This window comes from Pinus tabuliformis, chromosome J, assembly GCF_031772625.1.
Source record: "Pinus tabuliformis cultivar Carrire ecotype Pingquan chromosome J, CPIR1, whole genome shotgun sequence".
In the NCBI taxonomy this organism is placed as follows: domain Eukaryota; kingdom Viridiplantae; phylum Streptophyta; class Pinopsida; order Pinales; family Pinaceae; genus Pinus; species Pinus tabuliformis.
In genome coordinates this window covers 256,118,695-256,145,884 of record NC_142295.1, presented here as the reverse complement: position 1 = coordinate 256,145,884, position 27,190 = coordinate 256,118,695, and the positions used below count along the sequence as shown (strand labels likewise).

At 39.3% G+C, this 27,190-nt stretch overlaps 1 protein-coding gene across 1 annotated transcript in view; it reads left to right on the top strand.

Moving 5' to 3' along the window:
* The window catches only part of LOC149226741 (uncharacterized), a 300,204-nt gene that overhangs the window by 254,571 nt on the left and 18,443 nt on the right, over positions 1–27,190 (top strand). Inside the window, exons 12-13 of the mRNA XM_089380285.1 lie at positions 18,408–18,482; positions 18,776–18,910. Coding sequence (XP_089236411.1) covers positions 18,408–18,482; positions 18,776–18,910 — 210 coding nt within the window. The remainder of the gene's footprint in view (positions 1–18,407; positions 18,483–18,775; positions 18,911–27,190) is intronic.

Genomic DNA, 27,190 nt, shown 5'->3' with positions numbered 1-27,190 from the left:
ACAACTGGGAACAGCCGAAACTGGTGGAACTGTCGGGAACTGCTAGAACTGCTGGGAATAGCGGGAACTGTCGAGAACTATCGGAGCATTTGTCTCCAAAGGAGAGCAACATGCAAGGGACAACTAATTAACATTGGGACAGTTGTATGGTACTTAGCAACAAATACACTAAGCATGCAATGTTACAGCTAGCATGCAAAGGACAAATAGCATGCAACAACAAGCATGCTAAGGACAACAAGCATTCTAGGGACGAAAAGCAAGCAAGGGACAACAAACAAGCAAGGTGCAGCCAGAGCATAGGTCAGTACGACAACATGGTGTAACAATGGCACATAATGCAATACAGTGATGGGTACAGTCATGATTAATGAAGTGTGATGAGATGCAACATAGTGATGATGGGTGCAACATGGTGCAACACGGTGAGGTGCAACATGATGACGAAATGGAACACAACGATAGGTGAAGGAGTCACCTTGGAGAATCAGTTGAAGCAGCATGTCTTCAACTAATCTCATGTATCATCTTCTTAGAGATGATCTATGCTCTTATCTAGATAAGTCAAAGTGTTGACTTCTGTTGTAAACATACTATCTCTCTCTCTATGCTAAACTATTGAAGAACATATAAGAAGAATTGATCAAGGGTTTCCCCACATTGGGGTTTGTCCCTGGCTAGTGCCACATCTTGTGTCCTCTTGTCTTGGCTTGTCTTCTGCGATTTATGTTTATGTTCTATCTGCAATTTACTTTAATGCTGATGTGATTTCTAATCTGGAAAAGATATTGAGCTAACTGTGAAAATTGAAATAAATTGCTCTAAGCATAGAACATACCTAAAATTAACATGGTATCAGAGCTGAGGTGAAGACAATGCCCAAGCAAGAGTGAAAGAGCAATCACTGAAGATAGTTGGGAAAGGACAAAAGGATGAGTGGATTCCTCATCCCTCTTCAAATTCACCGAGGGTGAAGTCGAAGTAGAGAATATTATCAGAATGGCGCAGCGGAAGTTTTTGATGGCCTACCTAAAGTCACTTCATTGGGAAGTCTGGATCTAAGGGTGGAAGGAATGGTAGATGCCTTGGTTGCAATAAGTTCAGCCATTATGCGAAGGATTGCCCGAATGGCAGAGACACATCTCTTGATGAAGATAACAATCATTCAAAGGACATTTTCAATGATCAAAGGAATGACAGGTAATGCAGGTCATCAAGGAAATGGCTGACTCTTTAAAGAAAGCAAGGAACCCCAGGTATGAAGGATCAAATGTTGTTTTTGATAAGGTAAAGAAGCGTTATCTTGTATTGGCCCTCTCCTTCAGATTCTTTGGGAATCTGGTTTATTGATTGTAGTGCTTCAAGGCACTTCATCGGATAGTAGGGTGCACTCTCTAATTTGGTAGAGATGGAAACAATCGTGGGATTATACTTGGAGCCGATGCCACCTATCTCGGTAAGGGTGTGGGGAATGTTACCCCTCAATTGAATGAGGGTAACTCTTTTCATTTATAAGAATCTCTTTTATGTACCTAATTGCAATAAGAACCTGGTGTCCATCTCGGAAATGGAAGTCAAAGGTTTCAGGGTGGCATTCATTGATGGAAAGGTACGTGTTAAATAATAGAATTTTCAAAGATGCTTTTTCTCATGGGCTTAGGGTTGGAAATTTGTATCAAGTTGCAAGATGGTCCATTGGGGATCATGTCAATTGACATATCGCATCTATAACACCGAAGGTCTACCTATGGGGCCCTACCCAATGTGGGTCAGATGGTGATAGGGATGCCTGAATTCAAGAATAGGATGAAGGTACATGTCTGAGATGTACTGAAGGAAAATCTTATAAGGGGACCATCCCCCTCATGCAACAGATCCACAGGTTTGGCACAACCCGAGGAGTTTGAGATTCATGATCGGGAATCTCATGTATACAAGTGGAAGAAAGCCCTCTATGGCTTGAAGAAAAACACCCTAGGCGTAGTATGAGAGGATTGATCGTTGTTTGATGAAGCTAAGATTCACTAGGAGTGAAACCGATCCAAACAATTACCCGAAGGTTGTGGATGATAGACCTCTCATATCGACACCTTATGAGGACGACCTATTTCTGACAGGTGCAGACCCTCTCACTTGCAGAAGTAAGAGGGAGTTGGATTTTGGATGTGGAATGGTAAACTACAAGCCCTTGACTACCTCGAGGATCTTAACTTTCAGAAGTTAATGGTAGTGATGTTGGACCGGATTTGGGAAATGCCTCTGAGTTTCATAAACTCATTCGTGTTGATGTTGTTGGAGAACTTTCGTCTAGACATATGTTTTGCAGTTAGCATGGTGAGCTCATATTTGGTTGAGCCTCACTGGATTGGTGCCAAGAATTTTCTGAGATATCTTTGGGGCACAATCTCTCATGGATTGAGATACACTGTCGGAAATATGAAACTGCATGATTATTCGAATGCTGATTGGGCAGGCAGTGTGGTGGGTCACTAAAGCACTTCTTAGTGCTGGTTCTCTTTGGATTCTGCTTCAATATCATGGATGACCAGGAAGCAGAAGTCGGTTGCTATAAGCATCGCCGAGACCGAATACATAGCTACGAGTATGATCTCATGTGAGGCTGCAAGGTTGCAGAAGCTCTTAAGTGAGTTGTTTGTACACATGATGAATACCACTGTGATTCTCTGTGACAACCAGAGGGGGGATTCGATTATCGAGGAATCCCGCATTCGATGATTGCTCCAACAGATAGACATCAGATACTGCCTTATTTGGGATATGGTAAGTCGATGACCGAGGGGGATCCATTGCATTGAGAGTGATGTACAGGTTGCAGACATTTTGTCAAATCCCCGGGGAAAGGTCAAATCTGTGACTTTCCCGAACGACTTGGAGTCATTGAGAGACCTTCTTATAAGGGTCTTGCATGGTGCATGCATTGAGCTTTAGGAGATTTGGGGGGTTTGGGGTACTTACTGGAGCAACATACGACCACAAGGCAACTCACCCTCCCCTGGTGGTGCGCTATGTACAAGGTGACAGGTTCAACCTTCCCTTGTGATACCCCGTGGCGACTGTGGAACAGAATGATTAGTTCTCCTGTGGGCCGGGATGATTAGTTCTCCTGTGGCAACTGTGGAATAGGATGATTAGTTCTCCTTTGGGTCGGGATGATTAGTTCTCCTGTGGGCTGGGATGATTAGTTTTCCCGTGGAAACTGTGGAATAGGATGATTAGTTCTCCTATGGGCCAGGATGATTAGTTCTCACATGGCAACTATGAAACATGATGATTAGTTCTCTTGTGGGCTGAGATGATTAGTTCTCCCGTGGCGACTGTGGGGCAGGATGATTTGTTCTCCTGTAGACAGGATGATTAGTTCTTCTGTCGAGGCATCCTACCCATGCAGTCTGGGACTCATGGGAAGTACCTCTCATCTGATTAATGAGCAGGGAAATGGGGTTAGGGACCATAGTAGTACTATCGATGGACGCATCGATGTATCTATTGTAGTCCCTATGCTAGGATGACCTCCATTGATCTGGGATCAATGAAATTGATCTGGGATCAATGAAATTGATCTGGGATCAGTGTGAGTGGTTTGAGACACTCTCTTGTGATATTGATCTGGGATCAATAAAACTGACTTCGGGCCAGTGAGAGTGATGTGACACACTGTCTTCAGATGAAATTGACTTCGGATCAATAGAGAATGGTATGAAACATTCTCGATCAATTCTTCTTCTTCATGGTTCGACAGAGTAGAGTAGAGTAGAGCAGAGAAGAGCAAAGCAGAGCTCAGCAGAGCAGAGCAGTGCAGGGCACTGATGGCAAAGATAGTACAGTCGGACATATGGATCAGCGGATGGAGTTCTCCCAAGTTGAGAGGGAGTGTTAAAATTGGAAACTAGGGCCAAACTCCATGTGGGTCATCTTATTAATGGAGGCTGATATTTTTCTTAGATCCCTCTCATCGAGAGGTGTAGGATTGATCTAAAGATCATCCGATTCCGATAAGTATTCATGGAGATATGAATTTATTTGTGTTATGGGACCAAATAAACCCCACTTGTGCTCAACGTTTTAGTATAAATAGAGGTGGCCTTCAAGTCATTTTCAACACACTGGGGATCTCTTCCTCTCTACTGGTCTTTGGGTTTTAGTAGGAGGAGAGATCCTAAGGGGTAACGTTACCCTAATCTAGAGGGCAGAAGCTGGAACTGCCGGAACTGTCGGGAACTGCCAAGAACTGTCAGAACTACCGGGAACAGTCAGGAATAGTTGGGAATGGCCGGAACTCCCAGAACAGTCAGGAACAGTTGGAACTGGCGGAACTACCGGGAACTGCTGGAACAACCGGAACAACGGGAACTACCGGAACAACCAGGAAATGTTGGAACTATCGGGAACTGTCAAAACTACCGGGAACTGTCGGAACTACCGGAACAGCTGTGAACTGCCGAGAACAGTTGGGAACAGCCGGGAACAGTCGGAACTCCCAGGAACAGCCGAAACTGTTGGAACAACAGGAACTGTTGGAATTGTCGGGAACAGTCGGAGCTGCCAGGAATTGTCGGAGCATCTGTCTCTGAAGGAGAGCAGCATGCAAGGGACAACTAACTAACATTGGGACAATTGTATGGTACTTAGCAGCAAATACACCAAGCATGCAATGTTACAGCTAGCATGCAAGGGACAACTAGCATGCATCAACAAGTATGCTAAGGACAACAAGCTTGCTATCGACAACAAGCAAGCAAGGTGCAGCCAGAGCATAGGTCAGTACGACAACATGGTGTAGCAATGGCACATAATGCAGTATAGTGATGGGTGCAATCATGATAAATGATGCGTGATGAGATGCAGCGTAGTGATGATGGGTGCAGCATGGTGTAGCGTGGTGAGGTGCAACATAATGACGAAATGCAACACAACGATAGGTGAAGGAGTCACCTTGGAGAATCAGTTGAAGTAGCATGTCTTCAACTGATCTCATGTATCATCTTCTTATAGATGATCTATGCTCTTATCTAGATAAGTCAAAGTGTTGACTTCTGTTGTAAACATATTATCTCTCTCTCTCTCTCTGTGTTGAACTATTGAAGAACATATAAGAAGAATTGATCAAGGGTTTCCCCACATTGGGGTTTGTCCCTAGCTAGCGCCACATCTTGTGTCCTCTTGTCTTGGCTTGTCTTCTGCGATTTATGTTTATGTTCTATCTGCAATTTACTTTAATGCTAATGTGATTGCTAATCTGGAAAAGATATTGAGCTAACTGTGAAAATTGAAATAAATTGCTATAAGCATAGAACATACCTAAAATTAACATCTAGACAACTTGATGTTGCTTCTCAACTTTTCATAGTAGGACTATCAACCGAATCTCTGACAAAAGATTCCTCAATCATACATTTTCCTTTCCTACTTCTCATGCAACAACATATCCTCCGAAATTCATTCTTCAATAAAAAACAAGCTATGCCCTCCCTTCAACCAGGGAACATCTCTTTATCCAGACTCCCTTTTAATCTCAGGGAGATCAGCTTCTTCTTTTTGTCATTGGAGAATCTTTTGTGGCTTCCAACCATTTCATTAGAGTTGTCATCATCCGCATCATTCTTATCACATCAACGAACATTTTCACCATATTGAAGATTGTGTACCTGCACAACTTATATAACAAGTACAACCAACTCTATAGAAGCATGAAGTTAGCCATATCATAATTACGGAAGCATTTCAACCTTACAAGAGACATTCTTCAACATCTTGCTAGGGACCAGTGTTACTTGGGAGCGGGAGCGGGAGCGGGAGCGGAAGCGGAAGCGGGAGCGGGAGCGACCATTTTCAGAAGTTCCCGGTTTGGGAGCGAATCCCGGAGCGATTTTTTAAAAATATATATATTTTTTATATTTTTTAATTTTTGATACATATATGTCAACAAAAACATGTAGAATGATGAAATAGACATAAAAAACATAAAAAAACATAAATTGATCATTGAACCATATCACATCAATCATCTAGAAATTATAATCGTCATCAACCTTAGTAAAATAATAAATTAAAATAACATTCAATTCAATAACATTTATCATCATTGATCACCAAAGTAACAAGTTGTACTTGTAAGCCAAGTTTAACCATTACAAGAAGTAATATCGAAGATATTTCTAAGTCCTAACTTCTAACTGTTAACATGATATGAAATGTTAAAAATTTATAAAATGAAACATGAATAATGAGATGAAATGAAACAACTTTAGTCTTTCACAAAGCATCATATTCATAATTCACAATCATTACCAATGAGTTATAATTGCCAAGGCCCAACTTCAAACTTCAAATTTTCATTGTCACAGTGATATAATGTTTACAAAAAATATCATAATGTCATAATGATATGAAAGAGTCAAGAGTCAAGAGTCAAGGACTCAAAACTCAACACTGAACAGTTATGAAAACTAAAGTGACAAGTCTAATAGAAACTAAAAAAGACAAGTAAACTGTAAATCTACAAGTGGCCCTTGCCACGAGAGTCTCCAGGAGTATAAGTAGGTCTTGGCGGTCTTCTAGGAGTCTCCCTCCCAGACCGACGACCAGAACTCGAGCCTCCACGCGAGGGTGTCGATGGAGGTGGCGACAGCAATGGAACAAGACTCGGGCCCCGAGAACTGCTACTGGATGGTGGAGGTGGAGGTGGCATGGCTGCTGCAGCTGCTTCAGCTTCATCCCGTACAAGCTCATCTTCTAGTTCTTCCATATGTACAATGCCATCCTCTAAATTGTCGTCCTCAGGGTGACTGTCCCAAATTTTATATGTGGGATCTTCATTGGCCCGATCACAGTAATGGCTCAACAACCTCAAATTGTAGTGCACATAAACCAAGCTTTCTGCTCGGTTTTCGTTGAGCCTGTTTCTTTTCACATTATGTATATAACTGTAGGTGCTCCAACACCTCTCTGCAGAAGAAGAATTTACAACCTGTGCAAGAACTTTCAATGCCAATTTTCGCAAAAGTCCGTCGCCGCCATATGTTTCCCACCATGTGAGAGAATCAAATTTATCTTTGTCGTCCATTGCATGGAAGTTACCATACAAACCACTGCCAGTGAAGTATCTGCCTATTTCAAGGCGCACAGCTGCACATTCCTCCCTGTCAGGCACCAACTTTTCTAATGCATCCAGATATCCTTTAGTTACCTCTCGATCTAAATGGGGTTTGGTCCTAACACCACCCCCTGCTGCAGGTTTGCCCAACCAAGAATCTGAGTAGTATTTTGGCGTAAGGATATACGCCAAGCAATGTAGTGGAAGGTTAAGCTTTTTCCACCGTTCACACACACAATCGTGAATCAGATTGTACAAGTCGGGATCTCTGTTATTAACAATGTCTTTTATTTCCCCCAACATGGTATCCATTTGCTCATACACCTCGCCAATCACCGGTTTGTCTGTATCTGCAAACCGAATCATGTTATAAATTGGCTTGGTGAAATCCAATACCTGTCTCACAGCTGTCCAAAACTGCCCATCAAGAGCGGCCTCCTCCACCGTTTCAAAACCTGCAATGTCAGCTACATTTGTAGCCCTTTCCTTTAACACCTGCCAATTTGGACTTGATACCATGCTAGCTAAACCCTCTCTTACCTTCAAAAGGCGCCTGAAGGTGAGGTAATAGCTACCAAATCTAGTCCTCGCAATCTTCAGCAACTCCAATCTCGAGTGACTGCGGAAAAGGCCATGGGTATTGCTATGATTTGTAATAAATTTTATCATTTTTTTTCCTCTCTTGTACAAATCCCCAATCCATTGGTATTGTTCATTTTTGTTTTTGACAATATCATGCAACAGAAGGTTCAATGTGTGAACCAAACATCCAGACCAAAATATGTTCGGGTATCTATCCTCAATAATTGCTCCCGCTGCCTTACAATTAGGAGCATTATCAGTGATGACTTGGATGACATTGTATGGGCCAATACGCTCAATTGTTTCAAGCAATGCTTCTGCAATGTTGATAGCGGTCTTGAACTTGTCTGAGTAATCATGTGCAGCTAGAAAAATGGGACCAGTTCGGGACACAGCAAGAACACTTATCAATGGCTTGCCTTTTACATTTGTCCATCCATCAGATACAATGGACACCCCATTGTCAGTCCAAGAACTTGTCATTTTATTCAAAGAATGTGATATTTTTGCTTTTTCATGATCAAGGCCAACTGTTCTTGCCTTGTCATACCCAGGGCTCTTGTATCCTTTAGGGGCATCATTTATGGCAGAAACCATTTCGTGCCAATAAGGTGAGCGTAGAACATTGAATGGTATCCCATTTGCATAGAGGAACCTGTAAATTTTTGAATCCACATCATTCCTACACCCCTCATCAAGGAAATCTGATATGGTTCTACGGCGTAAAGATGATGACCCTGAGCCTCCATGTCCATATCCACTGCCTTGGGAGGATGCTGAAGGAGTTCTTTGTGAGCTTGGTTCAAAGAAACCCCTTGATCTTTTTGCTTTGTATTGGGCGTCCTCCTCTTCCTTTATGTATTTGGCTCTATCAACTGTTGACACCGCGTCGCAAGTTCTGATTCCTATTTGTTTCTCTCCATCCCATGCCCTTTTCCCGCAAAGGTGTCTTCTCAAACGGGTGTATGAGCCTGTGAAATCAGTGTTGCAATGGGGGCAATGAAATTTAGTGGTTCCACCCCCTCTCCCTGTTTCAGGCCTCTGAACATATTTCCACAATGGAGTTTGGTCTTGTTTAGTTTTTTGACCCTCATGTTCACCCTCCACATCCTCCTCACTGGGGTTTTCACCTATTTGACTTCCTCCGGCTTCTTCATCCACCTCTTCAGTTTCAGGCCCCCTCCGTTTCCTACTCTCCACCACCATAATAACCAGAAAGGGGACCAGGAAGAGGAAAATGCCAATAAAAATGCTCAGGTCCATCGTGTTTGATGTTTGTAGGGTTTGAGTCTTGAATCTGCAAATTAATTTAGTTTATTGGGATTAATTCATTTAATTTATTAATTTAATTTAAATTAATGATCTTTAAACTCAAACAGGTAAATGAAACTAACCAAATTAACTACCTAACCAGCTAAACTAACTAAATGATTAAGTTACTTACCTCTGCAAGCTTGCTCCTCGCTCCTCGGCACTTGCTCCTCGCTCCTCAGCTCTGGCTCCTTGCTCCTCAGCTCTTGCTCCTTGCTCCTTTGCTCTCAAACTCAACCTCAATCTCATTAGAATGATTTTGTTTTGGCCCATTGGGCTTATAAATCTAAAAAAATTTGTTTAATTTTAGATTTTTTTCGGGTCCGCGGATTTTTTTTCCGCGGAATCGCTCCCGGAAAATTAAAATTCGCTCCCGGAGCGTTTTTTAATGCCTGGGAGCGATCAGGGAGCGATCGCTCCCGGGCATTAAAAAGCGCTCCGGGAGCGCGGGAGCGATCGCTCCCTGAAGCGCTCCCTCACAGACCAGGGAGCGCAAATTTTTTTGCGGGAGCGCGCTCCCGAAAATCGCTCCCGTCCGGGAGCGATTTGGGGAGCGCGCTCCCGACCCGCTCCCGAGCCACTCCCGCCCGGAGCGCGCTTCGGGAGCGGGTTCATAGGGGGGGGGGGCGCTCCCCCGCATCACTGCTAGGGACTTTGTCATAAACCCTAGACTACTTCATAACAACTTTCATTCCATCTAGGCTTTCAATGTTTCTTTGACAGGTGTGACATACCCTACTACAACATATAACAAACCCTAGAAACAATTCAAACGAATATAGTTCTTCAAGGCATCTAACAACTTTCTGAATTCATATGTTAGACTTTCCACTAGGGATTCATACAAATCCTAGATTTCATACAAAAGAATCAATCATAATCAATCACAACTTAGTCATTAACATGATCAATTTCCACTAAGGTTAGTTGCAAACCCTAGATTTTCAATCAACATTAATCCCAACTAAAACTCAGATTTCAACAATCTTACACAAATCTCAAATCATCACATTGTCATCATACATCAGTTATTTTTACTTCTAATGTTCAACTCCAAAACCCTAGAATTTCACAAATACTATCATCTTAGTAAAACAAACTTTGACTAGGGCTTAGTTCCAAACTCTAGGATCCATGATCACCGACAAATAGGTCAGCTCATACATCTAGGACTTCATCATCATGCATAGGCATTTCATATCATGTGTTAGTCAAACCCAACTTCACAAATATCAACAAACTAGGGTTTGATCAGACAAACACATATTCGAAGGAAATCATTTCTAAGACATTATAAAGGTCTTGTTTACACATTCCACCAAACCCTAATAAGTTAGGGTTTCAAATAAGAACATAATAAACCAAAAATTACCAAAACTTCAAAGGTTCAGGATTTTAGACTTTATCATTCAACCTTAAGTTAAGATTTCATGATCATACTGAAATCCCAAACATGACATCATCAACAAGAACTTAAAATAACATTTCACAATAACCCTAAGAAGTTTAGGGTTTCAAACATTCACATTAGCATACCCTTAGGTTAAGGTTTTCCAGAGATCCTGTCTAAGGTTCTATAAAATCAGTTAAGAATAGGAGTGGGGTAGATTTATCAAGTGATGACTCTCCCTAAATAAGAATCAATATGATTCACTATAGCTAGTCACAACAATGTTAGTAATAGATTGTTAAATGAATAAACATTTTACTATAAAGAAATCAATGTTTTGTAGTTTAAGGCATACCTTTGTTTCTTGACAGACTTTATCTTGGGTGGCTCTCTTCCATACTCCTTGAGGATATAGCAGATGTTTTCCTAATCAAGACAATAGAGGGAAAATGATGATTAGGATTTAAATAATCAAAACTAAATGAGTACATGAAACCAAAAACTGAAAGGAAATGAGATACTTATCTTTGGGAGTTGTTGGGGGCTCCCTCCAAAGCTTGAGGGATACCTATAAACTTACAAAACAAACAATGTCTTTTCCAAAAACATGTTAAAAACCTATAAATTCTAAAACATAAAAAATACAAAATAGAATATCTAGGACTAGAAGCAAAGGACTTAATAGTGTAGGTCCCTTATATCAGATTCTTCAGGTTTGACTTTCTTTGGATCTTCTTCTTCAACAATGTTAGCATGATCTCTATCTCTCTTCTTATTCTTTGGATTCTTAGGACAATCACTCTTGTAGTGACCCTTCTTATGACATTGATAGCATTCTACTTTGGACATGTCTACTTTCTTGCTTGGTCCTTTCGATTTCTTTCCTTTGTATTGAGCAATCTAGGCATTAGATACTTTTTCAGGATTGGCAACTAGAGAGATCCTCAATTCTTCTTGACTGCAGGCAGTCCATAGTTCTTCAAAAGTGGGAACTTCCTTCCAACTGTTAAGTCCTACAACAAATGCACCCCACGTAGGTGGCAATCCTAATAGAGCGCTGATCACGGGTTCTTTGTCTGGAACAATTTCATCAATGGCCAAAAGATCATCTCTGATTCTTGCTATCTTCACAAAGGAGGAGGCCATTGTATCTTCTGTAGTCATCTTTGTGGTCCTTAGTTCGTTCTTCAAGTTTGCCGCTCGACCAATGTTCTTAATAATGAATAACTTTGACAACGCTTCATACATTTCCAAAGCATGATTGATGTTGCCTATAAATGGGACAAGGTTGTCCTTTATTTCTTCTACCATTAGAGTCATGGCCACCAATTCTAATTCTTTGAACTTCACTTTGTTAGTATCACTAGAGTCATCTGTAGGCTTCTTTACTTTTCCTTTGACCAAGTCAAGTGCTTCGTTCTTTTCAAGGATGGGGTCAATCCTCTTCTTCCAAGACTTGTAGGTTGTGGCTCCTTCAAGTTTGTTCTCTTCCTTGGTTGTGTTAGACATCTTCCTTGAATATAGTAGAATCCTTCCTTGAGATAATCCTTTTGAATGGTTCCTTGATCAAGTTCTTGAGATTGCCTTTTTCTTCTTTCTTCACCAAAGCTCTGATACCATGTTAGAAAATCAGAAAGGCAGAAATATTTTCTTATTCTTGATAATTACTTGCAATGTTCTTGATTTGTTATTACGTTTCTTTATATCTTCTTTCTCTTAGTTCATCAAGCAATTACCAAAGCACTAACACATAAAACAATGGATGCCAGATGTAGGCTCACAGCCAGGGCAAAACCCCTCTCTAGGGGAAAACCTAGTTAGTAATTCTTCCTTTAATAGTTTTCTGGAGATATTCCAAGACTCTTGACCTTGACACAAACTTTCCTCCACACCAAGTCATCCTTCTTCCTTGCAGATGATCCTTCTTGACCTAGCAGTAGTAGCAACAATGACAACACTTTCTTTGACCCAACAACTTCGACCTTGCCTTAGAGACTTCAATGTTCAATGAAAGACTTCGATCTTTACTTAGAACCTTCAATCTTGGCCCAATACAACTTCTTGAGGTGACAACATCACACAACAACTGGCTATGACATCAACATGACAACTAGTTATAGCATCATACGGTAACTAGCTACGGCATCAATAAGAGAACTTCGATCTTCCAAACTAGGGCATGAGAGAGAGATAGTTGCATCAAAGGTTCGATCTTCTGTTTCTCCTTCTCCTAGGCCAAACTCACACTTCCTTCAACTCTTATTTCACACTTCTTCTGGCTTCAAGAGGGATTGAACTTGCTTGTGAGACAGTGTGCTTCAAATGGAATTCGAATGGCTTCATTTATAGCCCTTTGGTGAGGTCGAATAGCCTCCTTTGAGGCCGACTTGATCATCTTAGGGCTGACTTGGTGTGGAGACAACATAATTCATATTTGATTCAATACTTAACCTTTTTACATGATTCAAAAGCCCAAGAAGGGTCTCTTTAAAAGTACAATGACTCTATTGACTCCGAATAAATCTTGGAAGTCCTCAATGGGGACTTTGACCTAAAACATGATGACCTAAGCATGAAACCCATGGTTTAATAAGTCATAATAATAATAACAAAAAATCTTCTCTTTATTCTTTTGACAAGTACATTACAAAATGACTCAAATATATTTAATGAAGACCGAACCTAGTTACATTTTCCAAAACTTCGATGTAGTAGTATCTTCGACCTAGCAACTTCTATCTTAATGCAAAAACTTCGACCTTGAAGCACTTGGCTCTTCAACCTTGAAGTAGCACTTCTACTTTGAAGCAACACTTGACCTTGATGTCGTATTTCGACCTTGATGCCATACTTTGACCTTGATGTCGTACTTCAATCTTGATGTTGTACTTCGACTTTGATGCCGTACTTCGACCTTGATGCCGTACTTCGACCTTGATGCCGTGACAAAACTTTGACCTTGTTGCCATAGCTCATAAAATCACACATTTGAGAGAGAGAGATAACCCAAAAACTTTGATCCTTCAATTCTCCTTCTTCCACTGCAACTTCACACTTTTCACGTTTTCTTCTAGGAGATCGAACTTGTGTGAGTGACTGTCCACCAAATGAATCGAACTGCTTCAAAATACTGGCTTCTAGTGAGGTCGAATTACCTTTCTTGAGGCCGACTTGGTGTGGAGGTGACATAATTCATTTTTGACTAAAAAATAATACTTTTTACATGATTCAAAAGCCCAAGAAGTGTCTCTTTAAATGTAGAATGACTCTATTGACTTAGAATAAATCCTAGAAGTCCTCAATGGGGACTTTGACCTAAAACATGATGACCCAAACATTAAACCCATGCTTTAATAAGTCATAATAATAATAATAAAATTTCTTTTCATTCTTTACATAAGTACATTTTATTATGACTCAAATACAATTATGAAGACCGAACCTAGTTACATTTTTCAACATCTTGGCCCTCCAACGACCCTTCCTACTCCATTTTGCACTATTTCGACCCTCTTGGGATGGCTTATCATTCACTTTAGTAGCTCTTTGGTGGGCTTGAAACCAAAGACATGTTATTTTACACAAAAACATTATTAGGGGCTTAATTAGGTTGAATTAGACTAAATCGAACTTGAGGAGCCTCATATAAATAAGATAGGCCTCATTTTGTATTGGATCATCATCACATTCTTAGATTAGCTCTTCTTGAGAAATTCACATTTCTTCTTCAATGACTATTGGAGAATCCTTGATGCATTTCAATATCTTTGGAGGCTAGTTCGATTTTCTTCTTGGAGCCATTATCTTGATCTTGGATTGGATGTATCTCTGTTATCTTGGAAGTGAATTTTATTGAAGATTTTTTCATGAATAGTGTCTAATGTGTAGGAATTATGCAACTACCACTTTCGTTTATGCCCTATTTGTTGAATATCATTGTTAAAGATTGTTAGATTGCAAGTTTGTGCATGTTACTCATTGATAACAAGTTGAAAAATGTTCCTAGTCGATTGAAGTTTCTTTTCTTCCATGAAAGTCCATTGATCTTGGGTAGTTAATTGTTGAAAGATTGGTGTTAGGGCATCATTTTTCAACCTCCTTGAGAAACAAATTAGTTCCGATTTTGAAACGTAAAGACTCCATAGCCCAAGGGAAGGCACTATTCTAAGAAATTTGGGTGGTGACCTTTCATTTCACCATCTTTCCTTCCTCCCAAAACTTTTGTCGCCAACTTAGACAACCTTGCTAGGGCATCATGCAGATTCCCTACGAGGGATGATTTTGCAATTTCATTTGGACCAATTTCTGCACTTGTATCTCTCTTAGAGATCCTCAAGGTTTCACAAGATTTTAATGGTTCATTTAAAAAAAAAATCCAACCCTAGCTTGGACATTGAAAGGTAATCTTGGATCTCACAGTGAAAGACTTTCTTGAGGGTTATTTTCCATCAAAGCTTGATCATTTTTAACCCTTTCCTTGTCCTAGCTTGACCTAGCGTCCTCTTAGGAGGCATCATTCATGATAAATCTTAAAACCCCAGGTCTCATGTGGACCCATCCTAGGTCTCTCAATTTTAGCAGCACTTACCTTGGAAGCAATTGCTTACTTTAAAGAGCTTATTGAGAGGTCCTATATCATTTAGGGGATCTTAATTCTAGGTGCACCTAACCTCATTGTATCATTATAAATCTGTAGATATCGTTTCCCTCTACTTAGGCCTTTCTTGGAGAGCCATCTAGCTTCATTGAAGCAAATGAGCCTCATATTGAGCCGCTTCATTGAATGGGCCTTGGAAATCACTGCATATCTCATCATTGATCCCATCACCTTAAGTGATTTCCTTTGCACTGGGACTCCTCTCGTCGGTGAAAATCAGAAAAGAGAAGGGGACATAGGCTGTGGTGACTGTGGGCCTTTGATCAAAATTGTTGTTGTGCCCTCTTGCTTTAGCCTATTTACTAGGCCTGCTAGTTTGTGCAACAATAGGCCTCACATGTGCAACTCCTCTGGCTCTTTGATGCTCATGGCTTGGATGGAATTAACCTCTCGGTTGTTAATTTTTGGTAGCAGCAGACATGTGTTCTAGTCTCTATGGTGTTTGAGAGTCTAACGAACAGAGGAGGATAATTATCTCAATGACCCAAAAGTTATCTCTAAGGAAAATGCCTCAATTAGATTAATTAGCCAATTATTAAATATTTTCCTAAGTCTAACTTAGGAAAATTGGTTAATTAAATCAGATTAATTGAGGAAAATCGATTTTGCTCTAGAGACTTCCGGAAAAGTCACTTGATGGGGTCAAGATGATCTTAGCCATCGATTAAGATTAGATCATGGCTGTTGGTTGCTCAACGAAAGATTATTGTTAAAATTGGGTTGCTTTGGGATGAATTTCCTCATAAGAGACCCTATGCCCCAAAGGAAAACCATTGAACCCCAAGCATAATTCAAATTTGGTCAAAAGAAGAAGTCAAATGGAAATAAAAGAAATATGATTTTTATTATTTAAATGTGATAAATTATTATTATAAGGGAATTTGAATTTCCCTTCAAGACTTTGATCAAGTTAGCTCTAAAAGACTCAAGTCGACTTACCTTAAAGATGTGACCTTTCACATGTGGAAATCACTATAAATACCCAACCGTGTTAACCATTTGGTATGAAGAATTCAGATGTGAGGAAAAATTCAAATTCCTTTCTGTGGCTGGTGCGTGCTTCTTTCCCTTCTTCTTCCTTTGTGGACAATCGCTGACATAGTGGCCGAACTTGTGACAACCATAGCACTTGACCTTGGAAAGGTCCTTCTTTTTCTCTCCTTTTGGATTCAGTTCCTTGTTGGACCCCTTCTTCGCTTTACCTTTCCCTTCTAGGGCTATGTTCTCCTGTTGCTCCTCACTCTTCTGAGTCCTACTGCTGCCACTGACATGGCTGAGTCTCAACTCATCTTGGGTGAAATTGCTCCATAATCGATCCCATCCTGGTAATGTATCTCGTCCATTGATCACTTGGACAAATACATCCCATTGCTTCGTGAACCCATTCAAGGCCACTCTCACCATCTTGTCATCATTTGGTTTGTCTCCAATTGCATCTAACTTGTCTCAAACCAATCTGAGCTTGGTGCGGTAACTGGTAACGTCTTCTCCCTTCTACATTTTCGTATTTCTTTGCTTCTCTCTGAGAAGTAGCTTCTTGTTAATGGTCACATCCTGGAACAATTTCAATATAAGGTCCCACATCATCTTTGTAGTATCCAACTTTGCAATATGCAAAACTATATTGTTCTTGACTCCATCAAGGATTATCCTCCTTGCTTTGGCATCTTCCTTCTTATATGTTGAAAGTTATTGTGCACTCGTAGGAAACTGCTATCACATAGGTCGCATACTCCTTGAGACCATTCTTTTCCAACAATAAAGAAATTATGGCTTTCTAGTCACCAAAATTAGAGGCTCCATCCAATTTGTCTTGATCTCTCAATCCCGCTAAGGCCATTTTACAAACCCTCGGAAATAAGCGAAATCCAAATAAATCTGAAGAATATAAACTGGGTTCAAAACGATCAAACTTTCTCTTCTCATGCCTGCTCATAGCCTTCTTCTGCCCTTAGATCCGCTCTGATACCATGTGAAATTTTTATAGCTGTTGCAGTTAACTGGCTATTATTCTCCTACCAATTGATGACTTGTCTTCAGCAATTTATTTGTGGTAAATATTGAATAAAACACTACTGCAACTTCACAAAAAATAAATAAGCCATAGGAACTGAGAAAATTATTGCACACACACACAAATTATGTACACTAATATTTTTGGACAAATATCCCTGGAAAGACCATAGTGTGGGGAAAACTAGTTCTGCATGAGTAATTTTATTAATTCTTCAACAAAATATGTGATGGAGAAATTACAATCGTTTGCCCTAAATTAACAAACCTCCGAAAAACTAATCCAGTCACTTCTGCAAGTTGATCTAGCCTTCTAGAAGCAATTCGACCTCCTCTGATCAATTCGACCTCCCTCTCCTGAAACGGTCACACGTGCGGCCCTAGCTCACACCCTTCTTTGGCAAACTCGCATTGTTGAGAAAAATGAACTCGACCTCCATTGGATCTCGACCTCAACTAGAAAATTCAATTTTCCTGTGCAAATTGATCCTTGTGCAAATTTATCACCTTGCTCCAACAATTCTGCCTCTCTCAAGCAATTAGCACCACTTGAAAATCGATCTCTTTGTGCAGAAAATTCAATCTCCTTTAAACTCTTGAAATCAGTGTGATGAATCTCCTTTGAAAATCTTGGCTCCAATCACCATTGATCTCAATTCGCCAGTGCCCCTGCTCTATCATCGCGCCCTTGCTATCACTGCAACTCTGTGTCTTGATGTGTTCTCCAAATGCCCATCGATTTCCTCTTAGAATTTCTCGTTGAGCAACCAACGACCATGATCTAATCTCAATTGATGGCTAAGATCATCTTGACCCCATCACATGACTTTTCTAGAAGTCACTGGAGGAAAATCAATTTACCGCAATTGATTCCAATGAATTAAGCCATTTTTCTAAGTCAGACTTAGGAAAATTAATAAACTAGCTATTTAATTTTAATTAAGTCATTTTCCTTAGAAATGTTTTCTAGGTATTGGATAAAATGTGTTCCTTAGCCTCATGGACACCATTTGAGACGAGAACACTTGTCCGAGCTACATAAACTAACATTGTGATGGGAGACGCTTCCACTTTTCGTCATTTTCCTTTGAAATTGCATGGTGAATCTATTATCATCAAATGATTTTTATTTTAGAAACAAGATATCTTAGCAACATTTTCATATCAATGAAAAAATTGATCAAATTAGAAAAAACAATAATCCATTTTGTTTGAGCATGGTTCAAATAGTTTGCAATTTTATATTAATTTAGGTGGGTTTTACATTCTTTAACGTAAAATATCTTCGATTAATTATATATTTTTTTATCTTAACTATTGATTTGTTTCTTGATCTATAGATAAAGGATGACATCAAGATTCATGCATACGTTGCCTTGCTCACATTACTTCGAGATAATGACCTAGCTGTGAAAGTATGTTTTGTGAGCCAACTTTTGTTTCTATGGTGAATTTAAATGCATTCATTTCATTATGTCTAGTTAAATTTAATGCTAATTTTCTATTGATTCTCTCATTTTAGTATTGAGGTAGTTGCTCGATATTGCTTTATAACATGATATATTTTTATGTATCCCTGATATAATTCATGAACTTATGGACCTCTAATATGAAATATCTTTGTGAAATGGAACATCCATTTCATGTTGAGGTAAACTAGATACTTTATTATCTTTTGAACTAACCTCCTTTGATGATTTTCTCTTAGCTTGCAGCTTGCAAATCATTGTGTATTCTTATTGAGGATGTCCCTCTCAACCATGAGCACTATGTGGAGTTCGTTCCAACATTACTTGAACTTTGCTTTCAATCTGTACAAGTTCTTCAAGAATTTGATTCAAAGGTAACATTTCTTTAAGAAAATTTTGTGCCACTACTATGCCATTTCTTTTCTATATATATGTTTAATCCTAGGAACATCGCTGTAAATTTAAACTTTTATCCTTAAATAAACAAGATCATATAAGTTACTTAGGCTGTAATGACCCACCTACAATTACAAATAGAATTTGAATATTAGCATGCATACGAGGCATGCATATGATATCTACATATGCATGCATCGCATGCACTGCATTAGTATACATGTTAACTAATTATGAAAAGTCCAATAAATGAATTATTGAGATACTGAGTAAATACCAAACTCGACAGAATATAATGTAGACGTTAAGATGAGTTACTTACTATGTAAACCACCATTAACATATTATCTTGAATAAAAGTAAATACAAAGTATTATTCAAAATAAAAGATAACTATAATATTATGAATTATATTAACTAAATAAGCACTATAACATAATATTATAGTAATTATTGTTAATTATTAAGTATAATAATGAAATTATACTTTTGTATTAATTATAATATAAAGGAAATTAAGGAAATATAAAAATATAACTATGTCAACAAAAGGAACCAAAGAAATATAATTAAAGGGACATATATAACATAAACATATGTATATGGAAATATACCATATATTATTAAAAAGGGAATTGAATATAAATATTAATTTGGTATTTAAAAGAAGTCATAATTAAAAGTAATGAAATACAAAACAAATTAAAATAACCCATAAGACATTTCATAAAGTCGCGTTGTCAAAAGGGAGAGGTGACCTCACACAAATGAACCCGCCATGTCAAGAGAAGATAGTGACCGCCTCTGCAAATTCGGAAAGATACCTAATTGAAGGCGACAAAGAGATGGGGCGATGGAGGAAACCTCAGAGATTTAAGGAGGAATTGGACTCGTGGAGAGGGTGTGAATTTTAGGAGTTTTACAGAGACTAAAATTTCTAATAGAGCCACAGACAAAGAAGGAGAGGGAGCTTAATTGTTCTTGGAGTTTTGGGCACGGGGGCCAGAGTACTTCAATTTTGAAGTATTTTGGGAGCTGGGTATCGAGATTGTGCCCAATTTGGCAAGAAGGTTTTGGTCATTTTGGTAACGCAGCGGGAGTAAGAGTCGCGGTAGAGCAGACAGGTTGGTACTCAATAGAAGAATTGATAAATTCTGTATTAAAATTACATATACTAGTACTTTGTGAGCAAAATTTTGTTAAACTCTGTTAAATTTTGGATTTAGGGCTTCACAATTATTCTCAACATGAATTTGTTAAACTATGTTAAATTCTTTAAATTTAGGGCATTTTAGGGCCCTTACATAGGCCTAGTTATGATTTTGAAAATGGAACATTTTAAATAAGAAAATATAAATTATGATTCATGAATGAATTCTCAAGACCTTTGATACATGCAAAGTTAAACAAAAATGCATATAATCATAGCTAAGAAAGGAAGAATGCAAGTACAAAGGAGATTATTGTTAGCCATTGCACGACTTATTTTATATAAGGATAATAAAGGTGATGTATCTAAGAGTAATGTGTATTGTAATGATGTGAGTAATAAGTCTATTATTTTAGGTATGTTCTATGCTTAGAGAAAATTTACTTCAATTTTTATGTTAGCTCAATATCAATTCCAGATTAGCAATCACATTTAGCATGATAGTAAAATGCAGATAGAACATAAACATAAATCACAGAAGACATGCCAAGACAAGAGGACACAAGATGTGGCACCAGCTAGTGACAAACCCCAATGTGGGGAAACCCTTGATCAATTCTTCTTATGTTCTTCAATAGTTCAACAGAGAGAGATAGTACATATACATCAGAAGTCAACATTTTGACTTGTTAAAATAAGAGCAGAGATCTTCTCCAAGAAGATGACACATGAGGTAGCAGATCTAAACACAGGTGATTCCATCACCATGCTGTACCCATCACTGTGCTGCACCCATCATTGTGCTGCACTTCATTACACTATGCTGCACCATGCTGCACCCATCATGCTACACTTCATCATCACTATGTTGCACCATGTTGCACTTCATCAAGTTGTCACCTACATGCTGCATACTGCAATACTTCAACACCATCATGGAACAACCTTAGCTGCTTGCTATGGCTTGCAGCCTAGCAAAGTAGCTAACTGTAACTTGTAGATATGATTTAGCAGAGGTACCTTACTGTGCCTCATCCGAGATATCAAACCTCTGAGAAGGACATCCTAATCTATCCTCTATAATACGGATCTCTGCTCCATCCATGATTGCATTAGTCACCTAGATCCTACACCCAAGACTGTAGCTTGTCTTCACTTACTCCCACAGGTTGCATAAACTTCTGTCCACACATGGACAACCTTCCACCTAGCACAAACTCAACATAGATACAACATGCATCTTCCTCTTGATTGATATATCTCTGCTGCAATTTAAGGTCTGGTTAGGGCAAGATGACAGTGATCTTCAGCCCACTCAAACATGCCCAAAATTCCTTGAAATTGCTGCGGCCTTACCTTTTCTTCTTGTTGAGCTGAACTACTCCCTAAAATAGAGTCTCGACCTCCTTTTACAGCTACCCAAAATGACCTGTGACTGCCTAAAGACTTCAGTACCTTGCGGCTCCTTAAAGAAGAGGTAAGTCAACCCTTAAGTGACCCTAAAACAACCCAAAATTCTTCTATGAGCCGCAACTTCCTTTCCCCTCAACTCGGACCTATGTAGAGGATGAAACTAACCCAAAATAGCCCTATCATTCCTCACGTCTTGTCCTCAATTAATTGCGGTTGCTTTAGAAGTGTATCTTAATGAGTTTTGTTCACTTGTGGCTAGGGCACAAACAAAACTGCAGTTAGGGATCAACTGAACAGCGTGTAGGTCTTTCCTTAGGACAGCATATAGGTGCCTTTATTCATGCCTACGTTAAGCCTTCTTCCATGACCGTGTTAGGTCTATTTCCATGACAACATTAGGGCTAGGGCATCTCTTTTTAGGGCAGCGTATACTCTTGGTGACTTCTCCTTCCACCAAAACCCAAACGAGTGGAGAGGAAGAGATTACAAGAGGTGTGTGTGTGTGTGTGTCAAATGACTTGCAAACCTCTTCTATTTATGGTGCAACGATGAGGATAAGTGGGGGTAATTTGGCTGCTGGCTGACCTTGATGAATTGTCACATAACACAAATAAATTCATATCTCCATGAATACATGTCGGAGTCGGATGATCTTTAGATCAATCCTACACCTCTCGACGAGAGGAATCCAAGAAAAATATTAGTTGCCATAAATAAGAAGACACACTTGGAGTTTGGCCCTAGTTGTCAATTTTAACAAAGTCATACATAATAAATGTGTTATGAACCTTGTGCCTTAAAAACGATAATAAACCAATAATTATAGTCCTTCTCGAGGATGAAACCTCTTTTTACAATGAATACAATGTACAAAGACAATATTTGATGATTCTAAGACTAGGTCTCCTTAGTATATATAAAGGAGGCTAGGGTATAATTCTAATAAAATGGGACCATGAAGGGTTCTAGCCTACATAACAATATAACAATAGAAATGTAATCACTCATTATCTAGGGCTTATTTAGGAGTTTTAAGGTTAACATAGGGCTTATATATGACTTAGCATGCCCCTTCACTTCAAACAAGTGTTGTCCTCAACACTTGACTAACTACTAGTTATTCTGCAAGAATAAGTCATATTCCCATGTCATCTCTTCCATTGGTAGGTTCTTTTGTTTGATGATGTACTCCACAATTGCTGGGTTAATCGACCACTTAATCCTTGATTCAAGGATTTTTTCTACTTCCATGATGATTTTCCATTCTTAATTTATCTCTAGTACACTTCCTAGTGCAAATGAATAGCATGGTCATGATCTCGATTAGGTGGAAGACCCTTAGGCATTAATCCAAATACCTTGGGATGATTGTTGACAACTTTATGGAGATCCCTTGACATAGATGATATTGACGCTTGAACATTTAGTAAACATAATTGAGCCATTACACCCGGTGCCCCTTTTGAGTAAATTTTCATTCAACTAGAGCTGATCAATTTAGAGGGTTTCCCTAGGATACCTCTAGAGTCTAAGTTCAATTTCCTTCCCTTCTGAGGTAAATTTTATGAATAGATCTTGAAAATCGAAGGTCACTATTCCCAATGATCGTAACCATTGGACCCCTAATACAATATCAACATCGTCCATTTGTATTGTAATCATGGGTTTGTTCAACAAATACTGCCCCATATTGAGCTTAATATTATGGAACTTCCCTGAACAATTTATGGTGCCTCTATCCACATTCTTTACTTGAAACTTTGGAGTTGGATATAGGAAACAATTGAGAAGTTTTTTCTAATTTGTAATTTGTAATCAATGTTGTTACCTTTTTCTTTTTGATATATCCTTCTAACTTGAGGGTTTGTGGAGTATTGATGCCAACCAATGCATGCCAAGATATTATAGGAGTAGTCTCTTCTAGCTCTAGTTCTTGTGACTATTCCAATTCTTCATCTTCTTCCTGTTCAGATTCTATGTAGAATAATTTCTTCTCACTGCATTGATGGTCGTGTTGCCCACCATGAGTGGGTGACCCCATAGGAGAATTTTCTCCTAGTCATCTCATCTAGCCAGCAACCAACAACCCCTAACAACCACCGACTAGCTAATGTGATGTGCCATTTTATCTCCAACACCTGCATCAATTGTATGCTTCTTCGCCCTTTTGTCAAGAGCACATGTTAGAAGGTGGGCAATCCGATCCAAAAGGTATGTTATTCATTGTGCAATCAGGTGCTTATGCTTGTTTTTCATTTGAGCATTTGGCATGGATTATTGGGTGACTTTGAGGAAGGAAGGATTTTGACCATGGGGCGTTAATATTCAATCCTAGTCCAATAGTACCTCCTCTAATGGCCCATGGCTTTAAGAAGGCCACTACTTGGGAATCCTCGATTGAGATAGTGTGGTCCCGTTTTCCCATTCCATATTTATCACTTCCCTTTGTACATTACAAACTCTATGCTACACCTTCTCTCTTTTAGTCCACATGGCCATCGGTCCACTGGGTTTTAGCACACCCCCACCCCTTGTCCACATATTTGGGTCGGGCTTGGAAACACTACCCTGGGAGGTTCATGATGCTTGGTTACCCCCGCTTACACCCACAGTACACGTAAAATGCATACTCTCACTTGTACTAGGTATTTAACTCTCTAAGGAGTCAAAATCTTCATCCTCCAATGTTTAAGGCCTTATTCATCAGTTCTTTTATATCGAAACTCAATCACCTCGCTTCAACCTTCTATCGGCACTTTAAACTTCCTCATCACCTTCATTATCCCTTAACCCGCACATATATGACATTTCCCCTCTTAAAACCTTGGTTAATATATACTTATCACATAAAACCTTCCATCCTATGCTTAATCCTTTATAATTCATTTACAAAGGAAATATACACAAACACACCTTTTCCGCTTTGACACGACCTTTGCACAGATTCCGAGGTTACCTTTATCGCAATCGGGTATCGCTCCTCCTCGGGCACACTACATATATGCCTCATCACCCCTTCCCCTCCGATATGTGACTATCGGAAGCGTTTGAATAACGCTTAAGCCTTAAAAGACTCGGCACAATACTTTAACACAATACAGGAATACACGAGAATTACATGAAATCCTGCTCCGAAACACATAAGTAGATCTAAAATCTTATACACCCGCTTCTATAAAATCGTCGGGTCCGCACCTTTAGTCACTCCACAGCGCTGCTCATTCGAACTTCGATAAGCCCGATCTCTGATCGCCGGTTGGCTTTATCAATATCGGCATGTCACTTCATCGGTTTTTCGGCCATTGCATATCGGTGTTCCATATTCCGCCATCGCACTGTCCCTTGACTGTTCCGATATGCGATTAGCGATTAGATCTGGATTGTCGATATGAATCTCGATCTGACAGTCCACACTTAATTGCGTGATCGTGATCGCTCTGATTCAAAGGCCCGTTCCGATATCCTTATGATGGTTTCGCCGATGGATTTTAATCCTGGCCATTGATCTTAAAGATCCAACGGCTGTTGTGCAACCATACTTCACTTCTCCGCTCTTACACTTCACTTAAGTTTTACGCCATTTCTTCAGGTTTCTATGGTTTTTGTTTTCTTCAAAATTTTCGGCTTTCCATTCTTCCGCTTCCTCTGAACTTAACTCCGCGTATTCTCCCTTCACTACTTCTCCAGAGCTTACTCTGATCCTTCAACTGGGTTCAAAGATTCCTTATGATTCCTCTGAATCATTCTTTTTCTCCCTGGCATCCTTTAGAATTATGCCTGCAACCCTGTTACAGAGCTTACGAATTCACATGTAATTCATTCATAAATACTCATTTCACACAGTTACATAGCTAGGAATAAACCTCTGTATACATAAGTATAAACAAATGATTACATTCGAGACTCTGTGTCTCGCACAAGCCTGATCTTCAACTATCAGTGCCCTCCCCTCCTACTTTGCCCGTAGGCTTACATTTATACCAGAAAGCTCTGTTGAACTAATTCTGGTCCCCTCCTAAATCTACTGAACTGACTCCTAAATCCTCTATGTCCACTTATAACTTCATTTAATTCCTAAAAGCTCTCTCTCGTTCCTCGAACCATGAAACTGCTTAAGAGTTCTAATTGACTTTTAACTCTTTTGTCTTTATTAACCACTCATGTTCTCATTTATTTGAGAGCATTTACAAAACCTCTCACATTATCTAATTAATTCCTATTCTATGCACTCAAAAGCCTAAATATTACATTAATTCATCACTTAGAAATCCAACTTCTTTAAAATACATGACCCCCTATGTCTACTTAATTACAATGATTTCCTCTTGGGTTGAATGCTCCTGCATCAGTTCATGCAGGTAAAAGAAAGGTAAAAAGTATATCATGGCCACAAGCAAGAAAAACAAAAGAAAGGAAATTTTAAAATGCAAAAGATGGTTGGGACATTAATATTAGCACGTGGGCAAAAGCCAAGCATGAGATCTACCCCTTATCATTATGGCTATCACTTGGTTCCTTGGGTCAATGTTACCCTATCACATCATTAAGAAAGAAACCTTGCATGTTCCAACTCTTGGTGGTCAATGAACTGCCACACCTTTAAGTGGGTAACCACTGCTATACATCATTCAAATCATGCTCTCATTTCCAAAGGTTTCAATCAATAATACAAAGAAAAATCAAGAATAGGTAAAAGGCGATAAGGGCGGTGGAAAACAAAGGTCGGGGTAGCTCATGCATCCACGATTGCTCCCTTCTCACATCCGTATGCCTAGAATGTGGATTTTCTCATCATAGCCACCCATTTGACCATAGCATTTGGCATTGAGACCCCTTTATTCCCCTTTCATTCCATCATTATTCACATGACATCTATTGATTGAAGGATGTACCAGGGACTTGTCTTTCCCCTTAGGGCTTGGAAGAATTAATAGGATCATCTATTAGCCACTCCTACCTAGGGAGGTAACACTATTACGTGATCAAAGCCCTAAATTTGGAAGAGAAACCCTATATGAAGTGTCAATTTTCCCTTGACTAACAAGGTTAGTGCACTTAGATGCACTAATGATTATTGTATCTAATGGTGACGATGCAGTACTGGACATTGTGTGCGATTGGCAGTTGGTTTTCATCATGGGTCAAGCAACTTATGTTGGGCCCCAAGTTAACTAGAGGAGCAATATGACACCCTACAAGTGACGTGTTGAGAGCCATGGGACTCCTACCACTTGCAGAGCATCATTCCATTCCATGGGCACCTACAACACCCCCAACCATCTGTACTTTGCCCCACATTATTCATGAGATGATGCACTTGGACCACCATGCCCCAACTGAATTAGTAGTGCACACATGTTTTGGTAGTTGATCCAAGGCTTAGATGAGGTTTGTCTCACCCTTGAGACATTGGAGGGCTATCACCCTCTTCACAAACCTCAATGTTGGAGTAGATGTTAATTTTTCTTTAGGGCTATATTGTTCTTTGCTTTGATAATTGCATTTCATCATTTACATATAGAATTCACCCCATAGCATCATAACATTATTCAAATTTATAACATTATTCAACAACATATGCAATTATATAGAAAGAACGTCATCATTAATGCAGCGGAACATAAAGGAACAATAGAAGAAAAGCATTACACATAAAGACACTAGGATTGGTCAGAGACCAGGGCAAAACCCACTA